We start from the raw sequence: 20,992 nt of genomic DNA, 5'->3' as shown, positions 1-20,992 counted from the left end.
TGCCCCAAGAGGCTGTGGTCCGTCTGCCCCAGGAAGGATGCAGGGCAGGTGCTTCCTGAGATGTAGAGGTGCCCAGAGTGTTGGCATGGCTACCGTCCTGCCGTACCCCAGGACGCAAAACCTTAGTAACGGGCTATGCCACTCAACACCAGTTGGGTGTGGGGGTGATCTTTGCTTGTTCAGCCCAGAGTGTTCAAGGACCACAATCGAGCTGGTAGCTTGCTCTGAACGAGGCTGTTGTTGGTACTCCACCTATTTTCTGGTGCTGAAGGACAGAGGCTTGACCCCTATTCTGGATCTGCAACTGCTGAACTTGTTCCTGCGCAAGCTCAAGATGGTTACAATGGCTCAGATCCTGCAAGCCATTGATCTGCAGGAGTGGTTGGTATCACTGGCCCTTCAGGATGCCTACTTCCATCAAAAGCACGGCAAGTGCTGGAAGTTCATGGTGGGCCAACATCGCTACCGGTTCAAAGTTCTCCTGTTCGGTCTTTCTTCGGCTGCCAGAGTTTTCACCAAGATGCTAGCAGTGGTGGCGGCTCGCCTCAGGAGTCGGGGCATTCCGGTCTTTCCCTACCCGAATGACTGGCTCATCCGAACTCACTCGCCGGATCTAGTGTCAGAACATTTACTCCGCACATATACTCTATTGCACAGCCTGGGCTTTTCCTTGAGCTTCAAATAGTCTCATGTTTTGCCCATCCCAGTCCCTCCGAATTACAGAGTGGTCTTGGAATCTTGCCAGGGCAGGGCTTTCCCACCAGAGAACTGAGTGGTGAAAATCGTTAGGACAGTCTATAGCATCCAATCCCAGGAAAAAAAGTCCTGGCCTCGGCTTTCCTGCGCCTTCTGGGCCCCATGTACTCCTGCTTCCTAATGATGCCGGAGGCGAGGCTGCGCATGATATTGCTTCAGTGGTTTCTCCGTTGCCAATGGTCACAATTTCAAAGCACACAAGTCAGACATTTTACAGGTCGTGGACCAGGTGGCTAAGAATCTTTTGTAGTTCGCCATATGGGGCACCTTACTGAAAGGCTTGTTGTTTTTTGTCAACAATGGGCCCCAGGCGACAGTGACAGTGCTGGATCTGAGGGCAATCGGGCTGGCCCTGGTCGTGTTCCTCCCCACTGTGAAATGGAAGACTGTGTTGGTTCAGACAGACAACACGTTGGCCGTGCACTAACTCAACTAATGTGGTGGTGTTGGATCCTTGTCTCTGTGCAGAGAACAATGTGACTGTGGTTCTGGGCTCCGGAGAACAGCGTCTCTCTGACAGCTGCCCATCTGGCTGAATTAGAGTGTATGATGCCTTGAGCAGATAGGCTTCGACCTCCCATAAATGGGTGCTCTGCCAGGAGGTTCTGGAGATCTGCATGTGGGGGACTCCTCAAGTGTACCTCTTTGCTTCTAGTGCGAGTTGTTCTGCTCCAGGGAATTTCCTCTTCAGGATCCTCTTTGGGGGTGGGGGGGGGGCTCCACACACTGTCGAGTGGACATTCAAACTCCTTCATGCCTTCCTGCCAATTCCTGTAATTCCACTGGTTGTCAAGAGATTGTGCCTATTAGGAACCACGTTGCTCCTGATCGCTATGGACTGGGGCCCGGAGAATGTAAAGTAGAGTGGCTCTCCCAGTCCCAGGGGCGGGTCCTGCACCGAACCTCAGCAGCCTGAAACTTCATGCTTGGTTACTATGCCAGGAGTAAAACTTGTCGGACAACATCCTCGATCTGCTCCTTCCGCTACAAGGCCCACTACGAAATCCATGTATTCCTACAGATGGTGTACATTTTCCATTTGGTGCCGGGAGAGGGATCTGGATCCTTGATCTTGTCCGGTATTTCCGTGTGTTGGATTTTCTGCTATCCTTGGCCCAAACTGTCCTGCAGATTGTCACTGTAAAAGGTTAAGTTGCTGCTATTTCGGTTTTCAAGTGGTTCTCAGAACACGGCTTGATCTTCACAATCCTCACTCTTATGCAGTTCGTGCAGGGTTTATTTAACCAGTTTCCTCCCTCCCTGCCTGTTTCTTCCAGCGTGGGATTTGAATTTAGTTTTGACATTCCTCATTGGTGCACCGTTTGAGCCCCTTAATTACTGTTCTTTTAGATAACTCCCCCTTGAGGTGATATTCCTGGTTGACATCCCTTCTGCAATGCGGGTGAGTGAGCTCCAGGTGTTGTCCGTTTTACCTCCTCTTTTGTTTTATTCCAACGAGAAGGTGACTTTTAGAGTGAGGCCTTCCTTTTTGCCTTAAGTGATCTAGGAATTCCCATCACTCACAGAAGATCCACCTTCCTGTGTGTGTTTTTATTTATTTTTTTATTTTTATTTTTTTTCCCCTCCACATTGTCCTTCCAAGGCAGAATGATGTTTCCATTGGTTGGACCCAGTGCTGGCCGTAAGATTTGCATCTCCCATACGAGAGAGGCTAGGAAAGATGACTAGCTTTTCGTGGGTTATTCTAGGGCTCATGCTGGCAGGGCTGTCACCAAACAGACCCTGTCCAGTTGGATAATTCTTTGCATCTCGTAATGCTATGATCTGGCTGGTGAGAATGCCCCTGAGTCGCTGGGCACATTCTACAAGAGGAGTGGCTGCCAGCTAAGCCTGCAGAGAGGAGCCCCTGTCCTGGACATCTGGTAAGCGGCGACATGGGCATCTCTGCCCGCCCACGTTCGCCTAGCATTCCTGCTGGGATTCCATTCCGGGACACGGTGCCTGTTTTGGTAGGGCAGCACTTAGTTTTTGGTCTTTTTGGCTCTTCCTCTCTCCTCCAGATTTACCTACTGCTTTGGGAGTCTATCATAGATGAGGAATCTGTGGGAGGAACCTCCGTCAGAAAGAACATTACTCGGAGGTAAGTAATTTTGTTCTTTAGCAGTTACCCTTGAGACACTTTCCGCTTCTTGCATAGCATTATGCCCTCCTGTCATGGCTCCTAGTGATACACTCCCACATGCTACTTAATTTTCAAAATGTGTTTGCTCTGCTCTATTCCAGAACACCATGTTATCTTTTGGCATCAACTACTTTGTAAGTTCCTGAGAGACTGCTATAATTAAGACGCTGCTTAAGTTTGGTATATCTGTTGGCTTCCGTGCTATCCCCATTTCCAGAGAATCAACTTTTGATTGGTCTCCACTCTCCATCTGACTTCTTTTGAGACCTTCTGTTGGAGTATGTCCCACTATTTGTTTTATTATAGCACATCCATATATAATATTGAACCTCCCTCGTATCTGTCCTACATCTTGGGCAACGGTGGTTATGTTTATTATCTTATGTTTATTAGGTTTATATAGCGCTTTAATCCAAAGCATTTTACAATATAACAAGTTACAATAATCAAGCATATTTACAATCATGAAACAAACTAGTTAGACAATATTAAGAACAATGTACATAGATGGAGGAGGAGAGGGAAGGGTGAGGAGGAAAGGAGAGGAGGTAGTAAAGGGAGGGAGGAACAATTTGAAATATCTGATACAAATTCAGGTGGAGTGGGAAGGAAGGGGAGAGGAGAGTAGAAAGGAGATAGGAGAGGGACACCGAAGCTGGAGAGGAGAGATTGTAGGGAAGGAAGTCGGGGGGGGGGGGTTGGGGGGGTTGGGAGTGGAGAAGGGCTTTCAAGGAGGTGCGGAAGGAGGTGGAGGTGGAGCGGATTTGGAGAGGTAAGGAATTCCAATGGAGGGGGGGCAAGAGCTGAAAGGAACGAAAGCGTGAGGAGCACATGGGGAAGGGGGTACAGTGAGTAAGAGGTCAGCTGAGCGGAGAGAACGGGCAGGGAGTGCAAAATGAGAGGAGAGACGAGAGGTATGAGGGAGCGAGGTCATGGAGAGATTTGAAAACCAGACCGAGGAATTGAAATTTAAGTTGGGAGAGGAATGGAAGCCAGCCAAGGTGGGAGAGTGAGGAGGGGAATAGTCACGAGGACCGAGGAGACACAGTGTAAGGATAGAGTAGTGGCAGATGGATTTGAGGGGGAGGGACAGGGCATCCAAAGAGGAGAAGAGCAGTAAAAGAGACGAGAGAAAATGAGGGTGGAGATTAATAGTTTAGAAGCATGGAAGGTGAGGAAGGAGCAGATCTTGCGAATGTCGGAGATGGTGACGACAGGCACGAGAGGCGAGGGAGATATGGTGGGAGAAGGAGAGGAAGGAGTCGAGGTAGAGGCCAAGATTGCAAGCATGGAAAGAGATGGGGAGCTAGGAAGGGGAAAGTGGATGAAAGGAGGGGGGGTAGAGGAAAGTGAGTTGGAAGGAAAAGTGAGTTGTCTCTTCTTCTTCCCCCTGTGGCATGAGTTATATACCCTATGAGGGTACTTCTATTGAATGAGCGCCAAACTTTATTTAACTTGCTGCTTGCCAGTTTTAATCTTTAGCAGGGTTGCTGCGAGAGCTGCCAGTGCCTTTGCTAAAGGGTTAAAATTGGCTTAATTTTCTTTTTCTGCCCCCAAATACATTAACTCAATTTGAGCTTTTGTGTAGGCCCACGTTATGCCCCCAACTGTGCTGTTGCAGCATGTCAAGTGTTATCTTCTTTGCAAAGTTGAAATTATTACCTCTCCCCAATGCTTTGATTGTTTTCAACCTCCCCCCGTCCCCCACCTGTGCTATGTCATGTAACTTTTTAATTCCTTTGTATTTTGACTTCATAAACTTTGCAAGTCCCATTCTGCAAAGCCTTACCACCCAGGAGTTGTTTATGCAGGGACTGTTCACCTTCCCACTCCAATTTACCGTCACCGGTTTCCATGCTCCTAGTTGCTTAAGTTACCTGGAGGGTAATCCGTCTTACTCTCCAATTTCCAGTTATTAACAACTTTGCAGGACAAATTGTTGTAGACTGTGATGTACTGCATTTGTTCTTGCCAGGTCGGCTTCTTAATGTCCCTTCGATTCTTTGGAAATCCTATTGCCCTGTGGATATGGAGAATTTCAGAAAATATACGAAAGCTTTGGGAAGCATAAAATCTTGTATATCGCTACGCTACTTTGCCAATTAAAGTCAGTAGGAACTTTTTCTAGCTTTTCACATCGGACACAAATCAGTTGATTACAATAAATAGATTGGCCTCTCAGATGGTATTTATTGATCACTACCTTAAAGGTATGTTGCACCATTGTAAGAGAATCATTTAGTACATTGGATTGGGTAATAGAGCACTTGCTATAAAAAAAACATGATCTAATCATGTAAAATGATGCTCCTTACAATTAAAGGTACACTGACAAATCCTAGGAGTCATTTCAACTTGTGCTTTATATGGGCTGCTACCACCCAGCTCTCAGTACCTGCAACCCAGCTCTCAGTACCTGCAACCCCGCTTTTTCTGATGCCGAGTACTGGCCCTTCTTCAGGCTCAAAGAGGTTAATGTTAGTCACTTATATGATAATGAGAAATATGTAAGCATTTCACTACAATGTACCCGGATGCAACGTCAAAGGTGCCATGCAGTTATTGACGATCCTTGATTTGGCTCTTTGACAAAATCAAGATTTTGCAAGCAGCTCACGCTCGCCAAAGATGCATTGCCCTTTGCCTGGAACTCCTTTACATGGCCTGTCCAAGCCTGTAACCGCATAATTCTGCCAAATTATCCTAAAAACGTGGCTGTTCTTCCAACCGAATGAGGTGTAGCCTTTTACCATCTTGTAAAATTTGGATTTCTTTTACTTTACTTTGTAGGTCTACCAAATGCAATTAACCATGGGGGAGCTACTTCATGAAGGGCGAAGTAAGACCATGATTATGTGGTTAGTTTATTATCTACTGCACTGTGGCACTGAATTATTTTCCAACCTTTGTTTACTCATTATCAAGCTGAACATTTTCTGGTTCGTTTTATGCAGTGAGGGTCTGTTTCCAGCCACCCACCAAATGTGACTGTACATTTTCACATAGACCTCGTAAATCACTTTACCACACTAGCTGTGGGGCCCTATTTTCAATGTTTATGTTGGAAATCTGATACGCAAGCAGAAAAGTAATGCATGTTGTGAAGTTTCCAGTTGTGCTTGCTGCTCAAATAACTTCCTTCCCTTGCCTGAATGGTCCCATGCCAATTAGTCATTTTGGAGCACATGATATGATATGGCATTTGTAAGGCGCCTATAAACAAGTGTTTCACGGTGCGATGAGGCAGGGGTGGGAGGGGCTGGGGACGAGGGGAGACAGACAACGATCCTACTAGGCCAGGTGTTATTCAGATCGCGCAAGTGCATGGGGGGGGAAAGGGAGAGGGGAAAGTGCAGTACAGATTAGCATACAGGATAAATAACAAGGGCCAGTTGGTGGCAAGTGCGACGGAAGTGCAGACAAGTGCTGGGAAGGGGGGGCTGTAGGGATACAGACACAGTCCCGCAGTGCAGGGGTTGCCGGGGAGGAAGTGCAGGGGAGAGTGGCTGGGCCAAGGACCAAGAACGGTGAGTGGCCCAGTTGCAGATTCAGTACAGTTTCAGTAGTATTAGCAGGGGAGAGGGGGAGAGAAGGCGGAGGCAAAGAGGAAGGTTTTGAGGTGCTTCCGGAACCGGACATGGTTCTCCTTAAGTTTCAGGGAGGCAGGAAGGCTGTTCCAGAGGGAGGCCTCTGCAGCAGAGAGAGATCTGCCCCCAACTCGTTGTTTGGAGAAGCGGCTGACCCTGAGGGAGTTGGAGGCGGATGAGCGAAGAGCTCGAGAAGGAAGATATTTAGGAAGAGAGAGTTGAAGGTATTTTGGCCCAAGGCCCCAGGCGGCCTTGTGGACAATGCAGAGGGTTTTGAACTTTATCTTCGCAGTCACTGGGAGCCAGTGTAGTGATTTCAGTCATGGAGAGATCCGGTCCCTGGGCTTGAGGCCAAGGACAAGTCCCGCAGTGCTGTTCTGGATGAGTTGCAAAGGGCGGAGAGTAGAGGCGGGCAGATTTAGATAGAGGCTGTTACAGTAGTCCAGCTTCGAGAGAACCAGGGCTCTAGAGACAGTGAGCTTCTGGGGGAAGGAGAGGAAAGGAAGGATACCTCTGAGGAGGTGTAGCTGGTAGTGTGACTTCTTAGGGGACGTCGGATATGAGAGGAGAGTGTGGAGTCGAAGATGACCCCAAGGTTTTTTGCCTTGCAGGTAGGAGCAGGAAGAGGGCCCAGAGAGGCCGGCCAGAGAGCAGCAGGGAAGGAGGGAGTGGGAGTGCCGATGAGTAGAATCTCAGTCTTACTGGCATTAAGGCAGAGGTCGTTGGCGGCACACCATTCCTGAATAGCAGAAAGACAGTCAGAGATGAGGGAAGGAGAAGAGGAGGCCGAGGGTAGCCTGAAAATGAGCTGGGTGTCATCCGCATAGCACTGAAAGTAGGGGCAGAGAGCGGCGATGCGGTGGGTGAGAAGTGCCAGATACTGGTTGAACAGCCAGGGAGAGAGGTTAGATCCCTGAGGGACACCACAGGTAGAGAAAAAGATGTCAGAGAGGAAAGACCCCAGTTGGACCTGGGAGGGTCGATTTGAGAGGAAAGAAGTCAGCCACGCCAGAGCCTGACCAGTGATACCCAGGTTATCACAGAGACGGTTGAGCAGGATGGTATAGTTGACAGTATCAAAGGCAGAAGAGAGATCAAGCAAAATGAGAACACATGGAATGTTAGAGTGAAGGTTCGAGAGCAGGTCCTCACGGATGTTCAGGAGAGCAGTTTCCGTGCTTCTGGCAGCTCTGAAGCCAGACTGATGGTCATGAAGACTACCAACAGATTCAGCATGGAGATTAAGCTGGGAGATGGCCAGTTTCTCCAGGAGCTTGCCGAGGAAGGGAGTGATAGAGATTGGGCGATAGTTAGCTGGGCAGGAAGGGTCGGAAGAGGGTTTCTTAAGAAGGGGGTGCAGAAGGGAGTGCTTGAGAGGGGATGGGGAAGACTCCAGAGGCGAAGGAGTGATTGCAGAAGTCAGCAAGGGCAGGAGCCAAGGAGTCGATGTTGGTCCTTGATAGTTTTGGAGGAACAGGGGTGGACCTGTTTTGACAAGACTTTCATAGATCGGACTTGTCTTGAAACCTCGTCAGCAGAAATAAGGGGAAAGGCAGGGAAGGAGAGAGGAGGGGTGGCTGCAGAAGAGCCAGAGGAAGGGCAGGTAATAGAGGGGGGGGTGATGGGAGGAGAGTGAGGACAGGATGTCCTGAGTTTTTGAAATGAAGTGAGAGGCCAGTGCCGTGCAGAGGGCCTGGGAGGGGACAGGAGAGGTAGAGACTGCTGCAGGGTTGGCCAGCTCCTTGCAGATTTTAAAGATTTGGCTTTGGGCTTCAGGCAGATTCTCATGACGGGGCAAGGATATCAAGGGTATCGGATATAGCAGAGTGGAGGGGGCTGTGTCAGGGTGGGAGTCAGCCGAAGGGGGAGGAGGGGGCAAGAAGGTGGCAGCGAAAGCCTTAACTGACACGCGCTTCACGGGTCGGATGACCGAGAAGGAAGGTGGCAGTGATGGGGGTGGCCTTGCCTGTGGGGTAGGGAGGGTGAGGTGGGAGGAGAGGAGAAAGTGATCACTCTAGGAGAGAGGAGTGGAGAGAGGGACAGAGAGGGGAAGGTCAGAGGAGATCAGGGCATCAAGAGTGTGCCCTGCAGAATGAGTCGGCCCAGACGGGAGAATAGAGAGGGAGAGGGAGTCGCAGAGATCGCGAAAGAGTCCAGAGGGGGGGGACAGGAGGCATCCAGGTGGATGTTGAAGTCTCCAAGAAAGAGGAGTTGAGTGGTTGTGGACAGGAGTGAGTAGGAGATGTCCGCCCACTCGGAGAGGAAGGAGGAAATTTGACCAGGTGGCCGATAGATAGATAGCCACGGTAAGGGAATGGCCAGGAGAGAGAGCGAGAGAGAGTGAGTCAGCAGACAAGACATTCAAGAGGAGTAGGTCTGCGTGGGAGTAACAGTGGCAGGAATCCACTCGGGGAAGATAAGGGCCACACCCCCTCCCAGCACGGTTGGGCCTGGGCACGGAGAGGATCTTGTAACCGTTGGGGAGGAGTGTGTCAAAGCTGGTGACAGAGCTGGCCGTGAACCATGTCTCAGTGAGACCGAGTACGTCAAGATCAAGTTCCTCAAGAAGGCGGCAGATATCAGAGGAATGTTTGACGGCAGAGCGAGAATTGAGAGTGGCAATGTGGAGAAGGTTGCCATCTTTGAAGGACTTCCGGGGAGGGGTACAGATCAGAGGTACACCCTGCGGAGGTGAAGGAGCACGAGAGGAGGTGGGGAGGGAGGGTAGAGGCAAGGTAGTCGAGGACAGGAGGGGGCACAGCAGGAGAGGAAAGGAAGTTGATGAGGCGTGGGAAGCGTCTATCGAAGAGGTGAAGGTTGGCCTGAGGGCCTTGGACCAAGACGGTGCCATTAGCGTAGACATTAATGATGGCCTTAGAGGAGTGGAAGGAGGCCAAGAGGACATCCCAACGGGTGCCACCATTAATGGGAGAAGAGGAGAAAGGAGAGAGCACAGAGACCATATGAAGGGGTCCATAGGTCAGGTGAAGGCACGAAAAAGAGGATGTCAGTGAGAGTTTCCTTGGAGGAGGCACTAGTGTAGGTGTCAGCGATAGGGAGGCCTGGGTTGGAGACCAGGATGTCCTTTTTAAACTTTTTCCTACCAGCTTTAGTGAGGAGAGCAGGATAGTCAATGGAGAAGCAGTTAGAAAAGATCGGTGAGATAGAGAGCACCATAGAATAGGAGGGAGTGGTGGGGGGGAGGAGACGGGACAAGCGCAAGCAGACAGGAAGAGAGCGGCAGGCACGTTTACCACAAATTCGGAACACAGTAAGCGTATCAGGTATACAGTGGAGAGGCCACCTAAGTTTGAAAATCCTGCGGGGGGGAGAAAAACCCTAGTTTACCACAAATTCAGAACACAAAGAAGTGTAGCCACACTGCGAGGAAGTGAACAGGTAGGGGTGGGGTGGGCCGAGGAAGCAGGTGGAGCTCACAAGATGGAGCGGTGGAATGGCGCCTGGCGCCCCCTGCAGACACACCGGGGGCCGCACAGGAGGGAGCCGCCCTTTGCCTAAGGGGGCTTTTAGCCGTTGGGGCTGACGGGCAGGGGCTGCCCTGGTAGCACCAATAAGAGGAGGAGACACGGGGCTCCAGCCAATCAGGGGGGAGCTGGGAGGCTTGGAGGCAGGAGGGAGGGAGGGAGGGGAACAAGGAGAAACACGGAAGGGGAGAGAGGGGGGCTGGGGAGAACACAGAGGGGAAAAAACAATGGTGGCAGCCCAAGAATGGGCAGAAAACACACGCCCACGCAGGGCTCAAATACCTGAATCTGGGGGCCTGCGGTCACCGGCTCTGCCTGATGGAAGTGGCGAGCGCGGTGGACTGCAGGCAGGCTAGCCTGGAGGAGACACAGGGCTCCAGCCAATCAGGGGGGAGCTGGGAGGCTTGGAGGCGGGAAGGAGGGAGGGCAACAAGGAGAAACACGGAAGGGGAGAGAGGTGGCTGGGGAGAACACACAAGGGGGAAAAACAATGATGGCAGCCCAAGAATGGGCAGAAAACACACGGCCCACGGAGGGTTCAAATACCTGAATCTGGGGGCCTGCAGTCACCGGCTCTGCCTGATGGAAGTGTATGATGCATGTATTTGTTTTGATCCTATCACCCAGTAGTCGCCTCCTGTCAACAAATGTGGTATACTGTACCACTTTCATGGACCATCCTATTTCTTGACTGGGCCTAAGTGTGTTGGTGCGCAGATTTTGACTTCCCTCCTTCCCCTCACCTTCCCACACTATCCTTTCTACTAATCACAGGGTTGGATTTGGAGGCGAAACCTGTTCCCGTACTCAGACTTCATGGTTCAAGGCAGTGCTGGAGCACATCCCAAGCCCATCTGTTAACTTACTCTATCTTTGAGTACCAATATTCTGCCACCCAACACCACTCACTTCTATCATTTTGCTCCGTACGATTGGATTACTTCTCAGTCTTCACACATCCAAGTTTACATCCAGCCTATAATATGCCTTATCATTAATACATGTTCAGTTTCTCTGAATATGCTTCCACTTTGCCCACCCACTACAAGCACTGCCCTGGATACTAAGCTGCACATAATAGAAGACCACTAAGATTACGTTACAAATATGTTCGCTCCCCTTATCCCAGAGCCTGGAAAGAATTTGGGGCACCTTCAGTTTATGCTGTCTGTGTTTGAAATATATTGAGGATTTCCTTGAGAGCTGTATGTCTTGGGTTGCTATGGCTAAAATGGCGCTGCTCTATATGACCAAGGTCATTTTCTGGAGCAAAAATCATGCTTTTGAGCTAATTTGCATAGCCAAAATGCAGTTTCCCCATTCACTCCAAACAGGATGTGGGACCTCTTCTGGGTGGCTCCATGCCATATGTTTCTGAGCAGAAATTGCCTAGTCTAATAATGTTATTTGGAAACCTTTGCCATGGATAATGTGAGTAGAAAAAAAGGTGTCAAGTTTTCATATATTCACCTTGCTCCAGCAAGGAGTGAAATTACATAAGTAATGCAGGCACTGTGCTGGTCTTATGTGGGGAGGCTATGTGGTGAATTCTGGAATCCTGTTCTACCTGTATAGTGTGAAGGGATCAATTTAACGAAATACCACAGCTTTGGGTATGTTGGACACCGTGAGAAACAAAACTGCTATAGAGTTTGGTGTAGAGCCAAACCATTTCTGTAAGCACCTAGCGGGAATGCTTTGAGTGCTTTGCATAGAAGGCGTACATTCAGTGCCGCAGGCTTTGTGATCCTGTGAATAACTGCTGTTTCTCTTGCTCTTTCTTCAGAGATGGCCCGTCTGGGCTTCCAATTAATGATATGCCAGGCCGAGGATCTGGATCTGATCAAGGTAAGATGCATGCTTTGGAGCATACTCTCCTGCTGTCCCATGGGGACACTGTTCCAGTGCCACGTGGAGTTGTTGGCTCCATTTCATGTGGAGATCACTGTTCTAGGGATGGCATGTCTCTGGAAGAATGTTATGCTACTGTCCTGGTGTTCAGTAATAGATTTTGTCCCACATATTTGGAGGTCATTCGCCTTCTGCCACATGGATGGCATCCTACCACCATCACATGATCACATGGCAGAACGGTCCTTTAGCCACAAGTAGGCTGTGGTCTTACTGTTCTGTAGAGTGCACTACCACAGCAGATCTTGGGACATGTTGATGCCACAGACAAGGAAATCACAAATATGTATTCATAGGACCAGGCATTTCAGAAAGAACTTTTAGCCGTTTAGGCAGAGAAATAATTGTCTTATCCCATTAAAGTCAGGTCCCTCCACTATGTTCAGTAATTCTTATTTCTTATTGAGGTAGAGCACCCTGCTACGCACAAGAAAGTGATCTACCTCTCATGCTGTATGGATATTTCATGTTCCATGATCAAAAAGGCCGCGTTTGCCCACTGTCTAAAGCGAGATTCTACTATACACTTATCCTACACCCTCTTCTTTATTACCATGAAGTTTTACATTATTTTTAGAAGCTCCATCAAATAGCATGAATTGCTAATAAAGGTAAAAAGTACCTACTTTTTCTTGAAACATCCCTACCTCCTCAAATCTCCTTGTGTCAATGTCTGCACTTTCCACTTCTTACTAAAGGAATCTGTTTTAGTTAGGCTTTTTTCTTGCTTTATCAATTGCAGCAGGCTGATTGGCAGCTCTGCACACACAAACTTTACAAGGTTATGTCTCCAACCTTCACACGGCCACAGCATCCTCGCCTATTTGAAATCCCACTTTATTCTCATCGAAAGTGTTCTCCATCTCATCACTAGTGTTCTGCAGTGCATCACTCTCACTCAAGTGGAAAATCATCAAAAACCAAAGAATTGGTACATAATGGCACTTGATGCATTGTGAACTTAACCAAAAGTGTTCATCCATTATTTTTCCACAGGACAAAAAACAGCTTTAAATATTGTACTAGGTATATATCACATTTATGCACTAGAAAGTCAGAGTTCTACTAACCTATATTAGCTTCATGTTATACAGAAGACCGCTTCTAGCCATTTCCAGCCACCATCCAAATATATCTGCATGATTTGTCTACCTTTACACTTGTTACCTATCATTAATTTGGGTTTCCAAATCTTATTTTTCCAAGCCGTTCTAATGGATTGCATCCTCTCCAGTAATTTCTCATCCAGATGGATAACCTCCAGCACCAACTGTTCACACAGACTTCACCAGAGGGTGTAGTGCAGCTTGACAAACACCATCTCTGATGTTCGGCTGCCATTGCCAACCCACACAGTTATTTGTGTGTAATGTCTCCGGTGGGCCATGGTATGGATCATTCTTGCAGGTCCTGCCAATCAATGTACAAATGAAGGCTTTGGAGGTGGAAACGGCAAAGCCTACTTAGAAGAGGGAGAGATAAGGCAGGAGACTTAAGGCAAATGAACACTTGTACTCCTGCAGCGAGTCACAGCCTTCTTCATCCTCCTACCATAAAAAGATGAGATCAAAAATTAGTCATGGGCGCCCCTCTGAGGCATAGATCAAGGAGGGTGAGGATGCTTCCAACAGGGCAAGGCCTCTTTTCTTCTAAGCATGCGTCTAGAGAGGAGTGGGAACATATTAAAAATAAATTATTAACTATCTTTTTTTTAAGGCCTTGACTGGTACGGCTTTGGCCTCAACATCGACAGGCACTGCTGTCAGCGGGTATAGAGCTTCAACAGCCCAGCTCAATGCACTCTAGCTCGCTCCTGGGTGCAGAGCGCGTTTCGGTATGTTACTGAAGCTTCGGTCTCTGATGTGGTCAGCGTGTCAGCAACTTTGTTTGGCTATGGAAACATGGTAATAATTGACAGAACAGACTACGTACAAGCAGTAGAGATGCACAAACACTCCAGGATGCTAATTTAACATCAAATAGCAACTGACCTCACATTGAAAGTCAAGCCAGAAGCCTTGGAACTAACATTCAAATGATATGGCCTTGGACTTCTTAGAAAAGAAGCAAAAGGCAGGGGCCAAAATTGTGTCTTGAACAATACAATTATTGGGGAATAATAGTAATCTGTGATAATGCATGTTTTTCAGAACCATAAGATTTAATCTGATACTGTCATTTATTATTGAACTGACACAACCATAGTGATACACCTTTTGAGACTATACACAGTATCAGGAGTTCAATTAAGTTTTTGAATGGTTGCAAGTTTTCCGGTGAAATGTCGGACACCCTCTGGGTTCAGATATGCAATCTTCAGTGGCTGTCTCGCCCCAAAGAACTTGGCTGTGGAGTAGCCTTTCCAGCCGATGGGGCTGGAGGTTCGGATTGTGCGACGGTCGGGGACATGACCCTTTGTGGAGAGAGCCTTCGTAGAAGTGGAAAGAGGGTGTTGGGAAGGGGTAGGAGCCCGGGGGGTGGCGGGGAGGGAACAGGTGGGAGTCCCGCTTATCTCCTCACATGCCATGCATGGTTTCAAGGGTACCACTTTTTGTCGCATGATGTTTCCCAATACTGTTTCCGGCAACTTTCCGTTTCAGGACTCAAACTCCCCAACTGCTCCTGGGAGCAACCAATAAACTCCAGACCGGGCATGGGTAAAAGAGAAATCAAGAATTGTCAGGGAATTAAGTGGTAAATGAGTTACCAAACACCCGACCTACCAACCCCAGGTAAATGGTGGGACATTGGAAAACAGATGGGTAGTGAGGAGCATATGAAGGAGAACACACAGGCGAACACACCGCCTGAGCTCCTGCTCTACGACACCAGAGACTGCAAAAAAACATGCTGGAAAAGGGTAAGGGGCTTAAAGGGGATTGCAAAGATGTGCAACGCAGCCCTCAGGAAAGGACATGTACAGATTTGCCCATAGTCGCGTGAGCGTTCCAACCAAGGGGAAGTGGAGGGTGAAACAGAACCAGCAGGAGCACAGTTTCAAAGGGGAGTTAATGAGAAAGAGAGGGTTGCAGGCGTGAGGTTGGGTCGACCGAGAGACCAGGCGAAGGACTGTCAAAGAACAGAGTGCTGAAGTCTTAGCAGAGTTGGGGCAGAGTGCAGGTGAAGTATTCTGTGTGAGAACGATTCGTACCCGAGGTATGGAATGCGATGAGGGTGGGTGTGTAAAAGGTGAAGAGTGTAGGGGGAATTGGAGAGTGAGTGTATGGTGGGAGGGTGTGGAGGGAGTGGAAGGCAATAGTGGTGAAAGCAGAGTGAAGCATGATCGGCTGAGTGTAAAGGTAAGGGATGGGTAGAGAGAGTGTAATAAGGCATAAATGGAGAACAGGGATGTAGTGAGGGGAATGAAGAGGGATATAGTGCTACGTGGGGTGATGGGTGTAGGTAGCGGTGAGGTGAGGGGGAAGAGCATGCACATTAAGACGAGAGGTAGAGGCGGGGGGGCTGAATGAGGGAGAAAGACTCTGGACAAAGGGGGAAGAGAGGGAAGGAAAAGGAGTGAGTGGAGGGGAGAGATTAAGGAAAAGTGAGTTTTTCACACTTTTTTTTACAACTTTATTATGGTTACAGCATTTACTGTGCATTGCATTTATTATTGACTCCCTTTACAGTTAATATGCATGCAGCTTGACCAGTACCCCCTCCCAGTGATCCCTCCCCTGTTGCCCCTTTAGTCTGTGATGCTCTGATGGGTTGGAGACCCATCAGGGCTTTGGGGGGCCCAGAAAGTTGGATACCAGGTGGGATTGAAAAGTTAACGCCGGGAATCGGGAGTGATAGTTCAGTACTGGGGCCCAGCAGTCGGTGAAGCGGTGGAGGGACCCCTCCTTAGCCGCTTTGACCTTCTCTGCCACCAAGATCTCCCAAACATTTATCCACCAGAGGGCCAAAAGAGGACCTTCCTGCGCTTTCCACTTCTGTGCCACTGTGATCTTAGCTGCTAGCAGTAGGTGTGTAAGCAGTTTGGCAGATTGCCCTGTTTTGGGATAGCAGTCTGGGCTTACCACCCCGAGAAGGATCACCTCCGGCTCCATCGGTAGTTTGTGCTGGGTGATGTCCTCAATGATCCTCAGGACCTCCCTCCAGAAGGATTGCACTGTCTGGCATCCCCACCACATGTGGAAAAAGGATCCCCGCTCACCACAGCATCTCCAGCAGCTCGGGTCTATGTCAGCGTTGATGGTTCAGGCGAACTGGGGAGTAGTACCAGCGGCGAAGGAGCTTTAGGGCGCATTCCTTGTTTGTAATGCATCTGGATGTTGAATTGATCCTGGACCATATCTCCACCCATGTCTGGTCTTCTATGGGTAGTCCCAGGTCCGCCTCCCATCCGGGCATGTATGGAAGTCTAACTTTTAGCATGTCCTGGAGGAGGTAATACATTTTAGTGATCCGACCCCGGCCTGTGCCTTCCCCCATCGCCTGTCCAAGTGGGTGGAGGTCCCGGGAGGCTCCCAGACGGACCATGGGCTGCGGGATCTAGTGGCGAAGTTGGGACGTATGTGAACCTCTCTCTTTCCGTCAGCTGAAAGCAATCTTTGCATTCTTCGAAGCTGAGCGGATTGTTGCCCTCGTAGAGTTGTGAGAGGGATTGGAGGCCCCCAGGTGTCCATCGGCTGGAGCGAGCTGCTTCCATTCCTGGCCTGAAGTCAGGGTTCCAGATGACTGGGGAGTGCGGGCTCAGGCCCCTGGGCACCTTCCTCCTCCGTCTGGCCCACGCCCATGCCTCGAGTGTCACCTTAGTGGACGATAACATCTGTGGTTTGTGGCTCCGGTGGGGCCCTGGGATATGTAGTAGGGCCGATATCTAGTTTGCTCGATGGGGGACCATTTTGGGGGGGCCTCCAGGCTCGCCCAGGCCGCAGCGCTCGCTAGTTGGGCAGACAGGAAATAGTTAATCAGGTTGGGCATCCCGAAGCTGCCCCATTTCGCGGCCCCAGTCATGACCCTCATAGGTATTCTGGCTCTGCGTCCCCTGCACACAAATTTTGCCAGCTTCCTCTGTAGTTGTTCAAAGGCCTGTTTTGGAGGGGGGAACGGGAGAGCGGAGCACAGGTACAGCAGTCTAGGGAGGAGGTTCATTTTGCATGCTGTGACCCATCCCAGTAGGGAAATTTCTTGACTGTCCCATCGTTGGAGGTCCTGCTCCAGTTTCTTGAATAACGGGGAGAAATTAGCAGTGTATAGCTATTTCGGGTCTGCTGTGAGGTGTATTCCCAGGTAGGCCGTGGAGGAGGTGCTCCATTTTAGCGGGCAGAGTGCCTGGAGGGTGGCTAGAAGGGGAGCGCCCAGGTTGATGCCCAATGCCTCTGATTCAGAGTACTTCACCTGGAATCCAGCCACTCTTTCGAACGCCTCCAGCTCAGTTAGGATAGCGGGCAAGGAAGATTGACAGTTGGTGATGGAGATCATCACGTCGTCGGCGTACCGGGAGCTCTTGAATTGTTCGCCGTTTATTTCTAGCCCGGTGATGTGATTGTTGGCTCGTGTCCTTTGGGCAAATGGTTCCATGACCAGAGCAAAGATCAGCGGGGCGAGCGGACTGCCTTGTCTCGACCCGCACGAGAGCTGGATTGGGTACGAGGTTTTCTGATTCAGCCGGAGTGATGTTTTCGGGGCTTTGTAGTTTGCTAACACCATTTTCTGGAATATCTGGCCAAACTGGAATGCCTCCAGTGTGAGGCATGAAGTTCCAGTCCACCCTGTCAAAAGCTTTGGTGGCATCCAGGGTTAAGACCGCCAGGCCCTGTCGTTCTTGGGTCGTGACTTCGATTATATTGAGCGCTCGACGGATGTTGTCCATGGTGCTTCTCCCTCTGATAAACCCTGCCTGGTCCTGATCTATGATGGGATGGATGGATGGATGGATGGATGGATGGATGGATGGATGGATGGATGGATTTGCGCCAACCTGTTTGCCAGAACCTTTGAGTTTGAGTATGATATCAGTATATATGACGAGCACTCCTTTGGGCCCTTGCTGGGTTTCAGTAGCATGATTGTGGTAGACTCTTGCATAGAGGGCGCTATAGTGCCCGTGTCCCGAAAATAAAGAGCTCTGTCATTGGGCGCAGCAGCAGGGGGTGCAAGAGTTTGTAAAATTTTGGTGGAAAGCCGTCTGGGCCCAGGGCCCTGGGTTTCAGAGTTTTGAGTATTTCTTCCACCTCTTCGGTCGTAATTGGGGCTTCCAGGGCGGATCTGTCCATTTCTGAGAGGTGTGGTAGCTGGGCGTCTGCTATAAATTGTTCCTGGAGGGCCTGCGGGCGGGGCGCTGAGGTCAGGGTGTCCGCCAGATGGGCTGCCGCCACTTGTAGTTTCGCCCCCTTCTCCGTACAAGGTTCTACCTTTTGGGTCTTGCAGTGCAGTAATGTGGTTTCGTCAGTGGGTTTTGGCTAGTTTGCCTACCAGAAATTTATTGGCTTTACTGCCATTCACGTAGTAGCTCTGCTTGGTCCAGAGCAGGGTCTGGGCTGTGTCCTCGGCATAGTGAGCTTCCAGTTTCGTGCAAGCTAGCTTCACCATTTTGGCCGCTTTGGGTGACAACTTCTTTTTTATGGTCGCATCTGCCTCCGCCATTTCCTTGTCTAGCTGGTTTCTGTTTATGGTTTGCCTCCTCGTATATGCGGCAGCCTGAGCTATCAGTTCCCCCCTGATTATGGCCTTCTTGGCTTCCCATCTTGTTTCTGTAGAGGTGAGGTTGGGGGGGGGGGGGTTCCTTAAAGTAATTGCTGATCGCCATGGCTATGGCATCGCGCACCACCATCATATAGAGACCATCTGCGTCTTGCTGGGGGGGGGTCTGGGTCGAAGATCCTTGCAGTGAGGAAAATTGGGGCATAGTCCGACAGCACTCTTGCACCGATTGCCACATCATCCCTGAACTGCAGGAGCTGCCGGCTGGCTAGGATCAGGTCTATTTGGGGTGAGGAGTGGTGGACGTGGGAGAAGAATGAGTAGTCCGCTGTGTCTGGGTGGAGGACCCTCCAGGTGTCCACCACGGCCAGTGTTTTGAACAAGTGGCAGAGGCCCAAAGCTAACCTGAAGTCCCTGGTGGATGGAACGCCTGTTCTGTCCAGTCCAGAGAGGGGTTGGGCACCCCATTGAAATCCCTCAGAGGAAGGAGAGGAGAGTGGATTTCAGGGTTCTCTAGAAGGCCTCCTGACCATCGTTTGGAGCGTAGACCGCGATCAGTGTGTGGAGTTGCCCATAGAGATTCCCCCTTAATCGCTACGAATCTGCCATCTGGGCTACGTAGAGTCTCCTTCTCCTTAAAGGGGATCCCTTTCGCTAGCAGGATCGCTGTGCCTCCTTTCTTGCTGGGGCCAGAGGCCAGGTATTGTATTGGGAACGCTCGGCATCGCAGTCTAGCGAAGTCCTTGGCTAAGAGGTGGGTCTCTTGTAGGAACCCCACCGAGGCCTGAAGGTCCTGCAGGCGTCGAAGGATGGACTTGGGTTTCATGGGAGAGTTCAGTCCCCCGTTATTCAATGAGACGTAGCGTAGCTTAGTGTGCGCTGGAGGGGAGGTCTGCGGGGTGCCATTAGTAATCAGGTGGGTGGCGGAAGAGGGTCAATCCTGTGCTCGGGTAAGTCCACCGGGAAACCGGTGTCGACATGACTCAGCTGTAACCGGGTTTTAACTTTGTCCAAATCAGGGCCAACCGGGGCCCAGTAACCAGGGGGGTTGAGGAAGATCCCAGCCTGACAAGAAGAAAGGAAAGAACAAAAGTTAACCAAACTGGCCCCAAGGGGCCTCGGGCCGGAGTGACTGTCCATCCACTCAGCTGGGGCATTGCATGGGACACAAGGGTGCCAAGAGTGCAGGTTCCGGCATGGAGCGCTGATGGTCGGTTACTAATCATGTGCGGCGGTAGGTTTTCCTCCTTTTGGAACTTTCATCCAGCGGCTGTGCTGGTGCTTTCGGAGTTGAGCTGCATGATTTATCTGCCGGGGAGGTAATTGTATCTTCCTCGGGTGTTGAGGCCTCACCCCCCCATGATACTGCATGTTTTCTCCAGTGAATTACCCTTGTTGTAGAGCCAGCAATATTTGATTTTCCGATCCTGCAGAAAGGTTGTTGGAGGCCAAAGGGCTCTCCGCCGTTGGACTGTGGAGGCGGCTAATGTGAGCGGCTCGCTGTCATAATCTCCTGTTTCATAGAGGAAACGCGTACTCTGGTGATCACTTCAGGGTTAGCCGCCGATGGGGTATTCCTGCGGCCTCGCAGTCTAGGAGTGTGATCCAGCAGCAGTAGTGACTTCTCGCAGTCCGGGAGGAGAGTCTGGAAGAGATCACCGATGTAGGCAGGGAGGGCTTGGTCTGGGATTGAGGCGGGGACTCCTTTGATACGGATGTTGTTTCTACGGGCCCTGTTTTCCAGGTCCTCCTGTCATGATCTCTGCTTCCAAAAGGTCAGGGTTTTCCCAACTCCCTTGGAAGCAGATACATAACCCAGGTTCCGAGTGCCAACCAGTCCCAATTGGGACCTTTTGGACCCAGTCCTGGCACCAGGCTCATAAATATGCCCAGTCCCAGCGCTGGAAGCGCCGGGCTCATAATGCTTGGGTGGACTTACCTGCAGCAGACCATGCTGCTTACTTGCCTGCCAGTTGAGCCTCTGATCCTCTTCTGTTTGGAACTACTTTTCCTGTTGAGTGGGGCAGGAGCCACTCCCTAGATTCAGAACACTGGAACTCTTCTGGAAAGCAGGAACTCTTTTCTTACCTAGGCGTGGCTGTGGAAGGAGACACCTAAGCACTACAGGAGGCTATTTAAACCACACCCGATGGATGAATCTTGCTTTGCGTTATTCTGCATCCTCTGCAGCAGAACGCTCATCGTGTCTTCTGCATCTGATCCTGGGCCTAAGGAAAAAGGCTTACCATCCTGAATCCAGTCTTCAGCAACACCTATAAAGACAGAAAGAACAGGTTAGGATTACGGTCTTCAGTGACAGCTCTTCACTTACCTGGTCCATCGGCTGTCACCAACGCCTCGTGCTGCATTCCGGCATCTGAAAGACAAAGGCTTACCTACTCTTCGTGCGCTCCGGAGGTCTTCACACTGCATTCCGGCATCTGAAAGACAAAAGCTTA

General features: G+C 50.1%; 1 protein-coding gene across 1 annotated transcript in view; it reads left to right on the top strand.

Moving 5' to 3' along the window:
• Window positions 1–20,992, top strand: part of HAUS7 (HAUS augmin like complex subunit 7) — a 262,504-nt gene that overhangs the window by 96,187 nt on the left and 145,325 nt on the right. Inside the window, exon 4 of the mRNA XM_069645349.1 lies at window positions 11,758–11,819. Within this exon, the coding sequence (XP_069501450.1) occupies window positions 11,758–11,819 (62 nt within the window). The remainder of the gene's footprint in view (window positions 1–11,757; window positions 11,820–20,992) is intronic.

The sequence above is a fragment of the Ambystoma mexicanum genome, chromosome 2p, assembly GCF_040938575.1.
Source record: "Ambystoma mexicanum isolate Mex_15411 chromosome 2p, UKY_AmexF1_1, whole genome shotgun sequence".
Classification (NCBI taxonomy): Eukaryota; Metazoa; Chordata; class Amphibia; order Caudata; family Ambystomatidae; genus Ambystoma; species Ambystoma mexicanum.
Note: the sequence above shows the minus strand (reverse complement) of the source record. Positions and strands in the feature narration are given on the sequence as shown.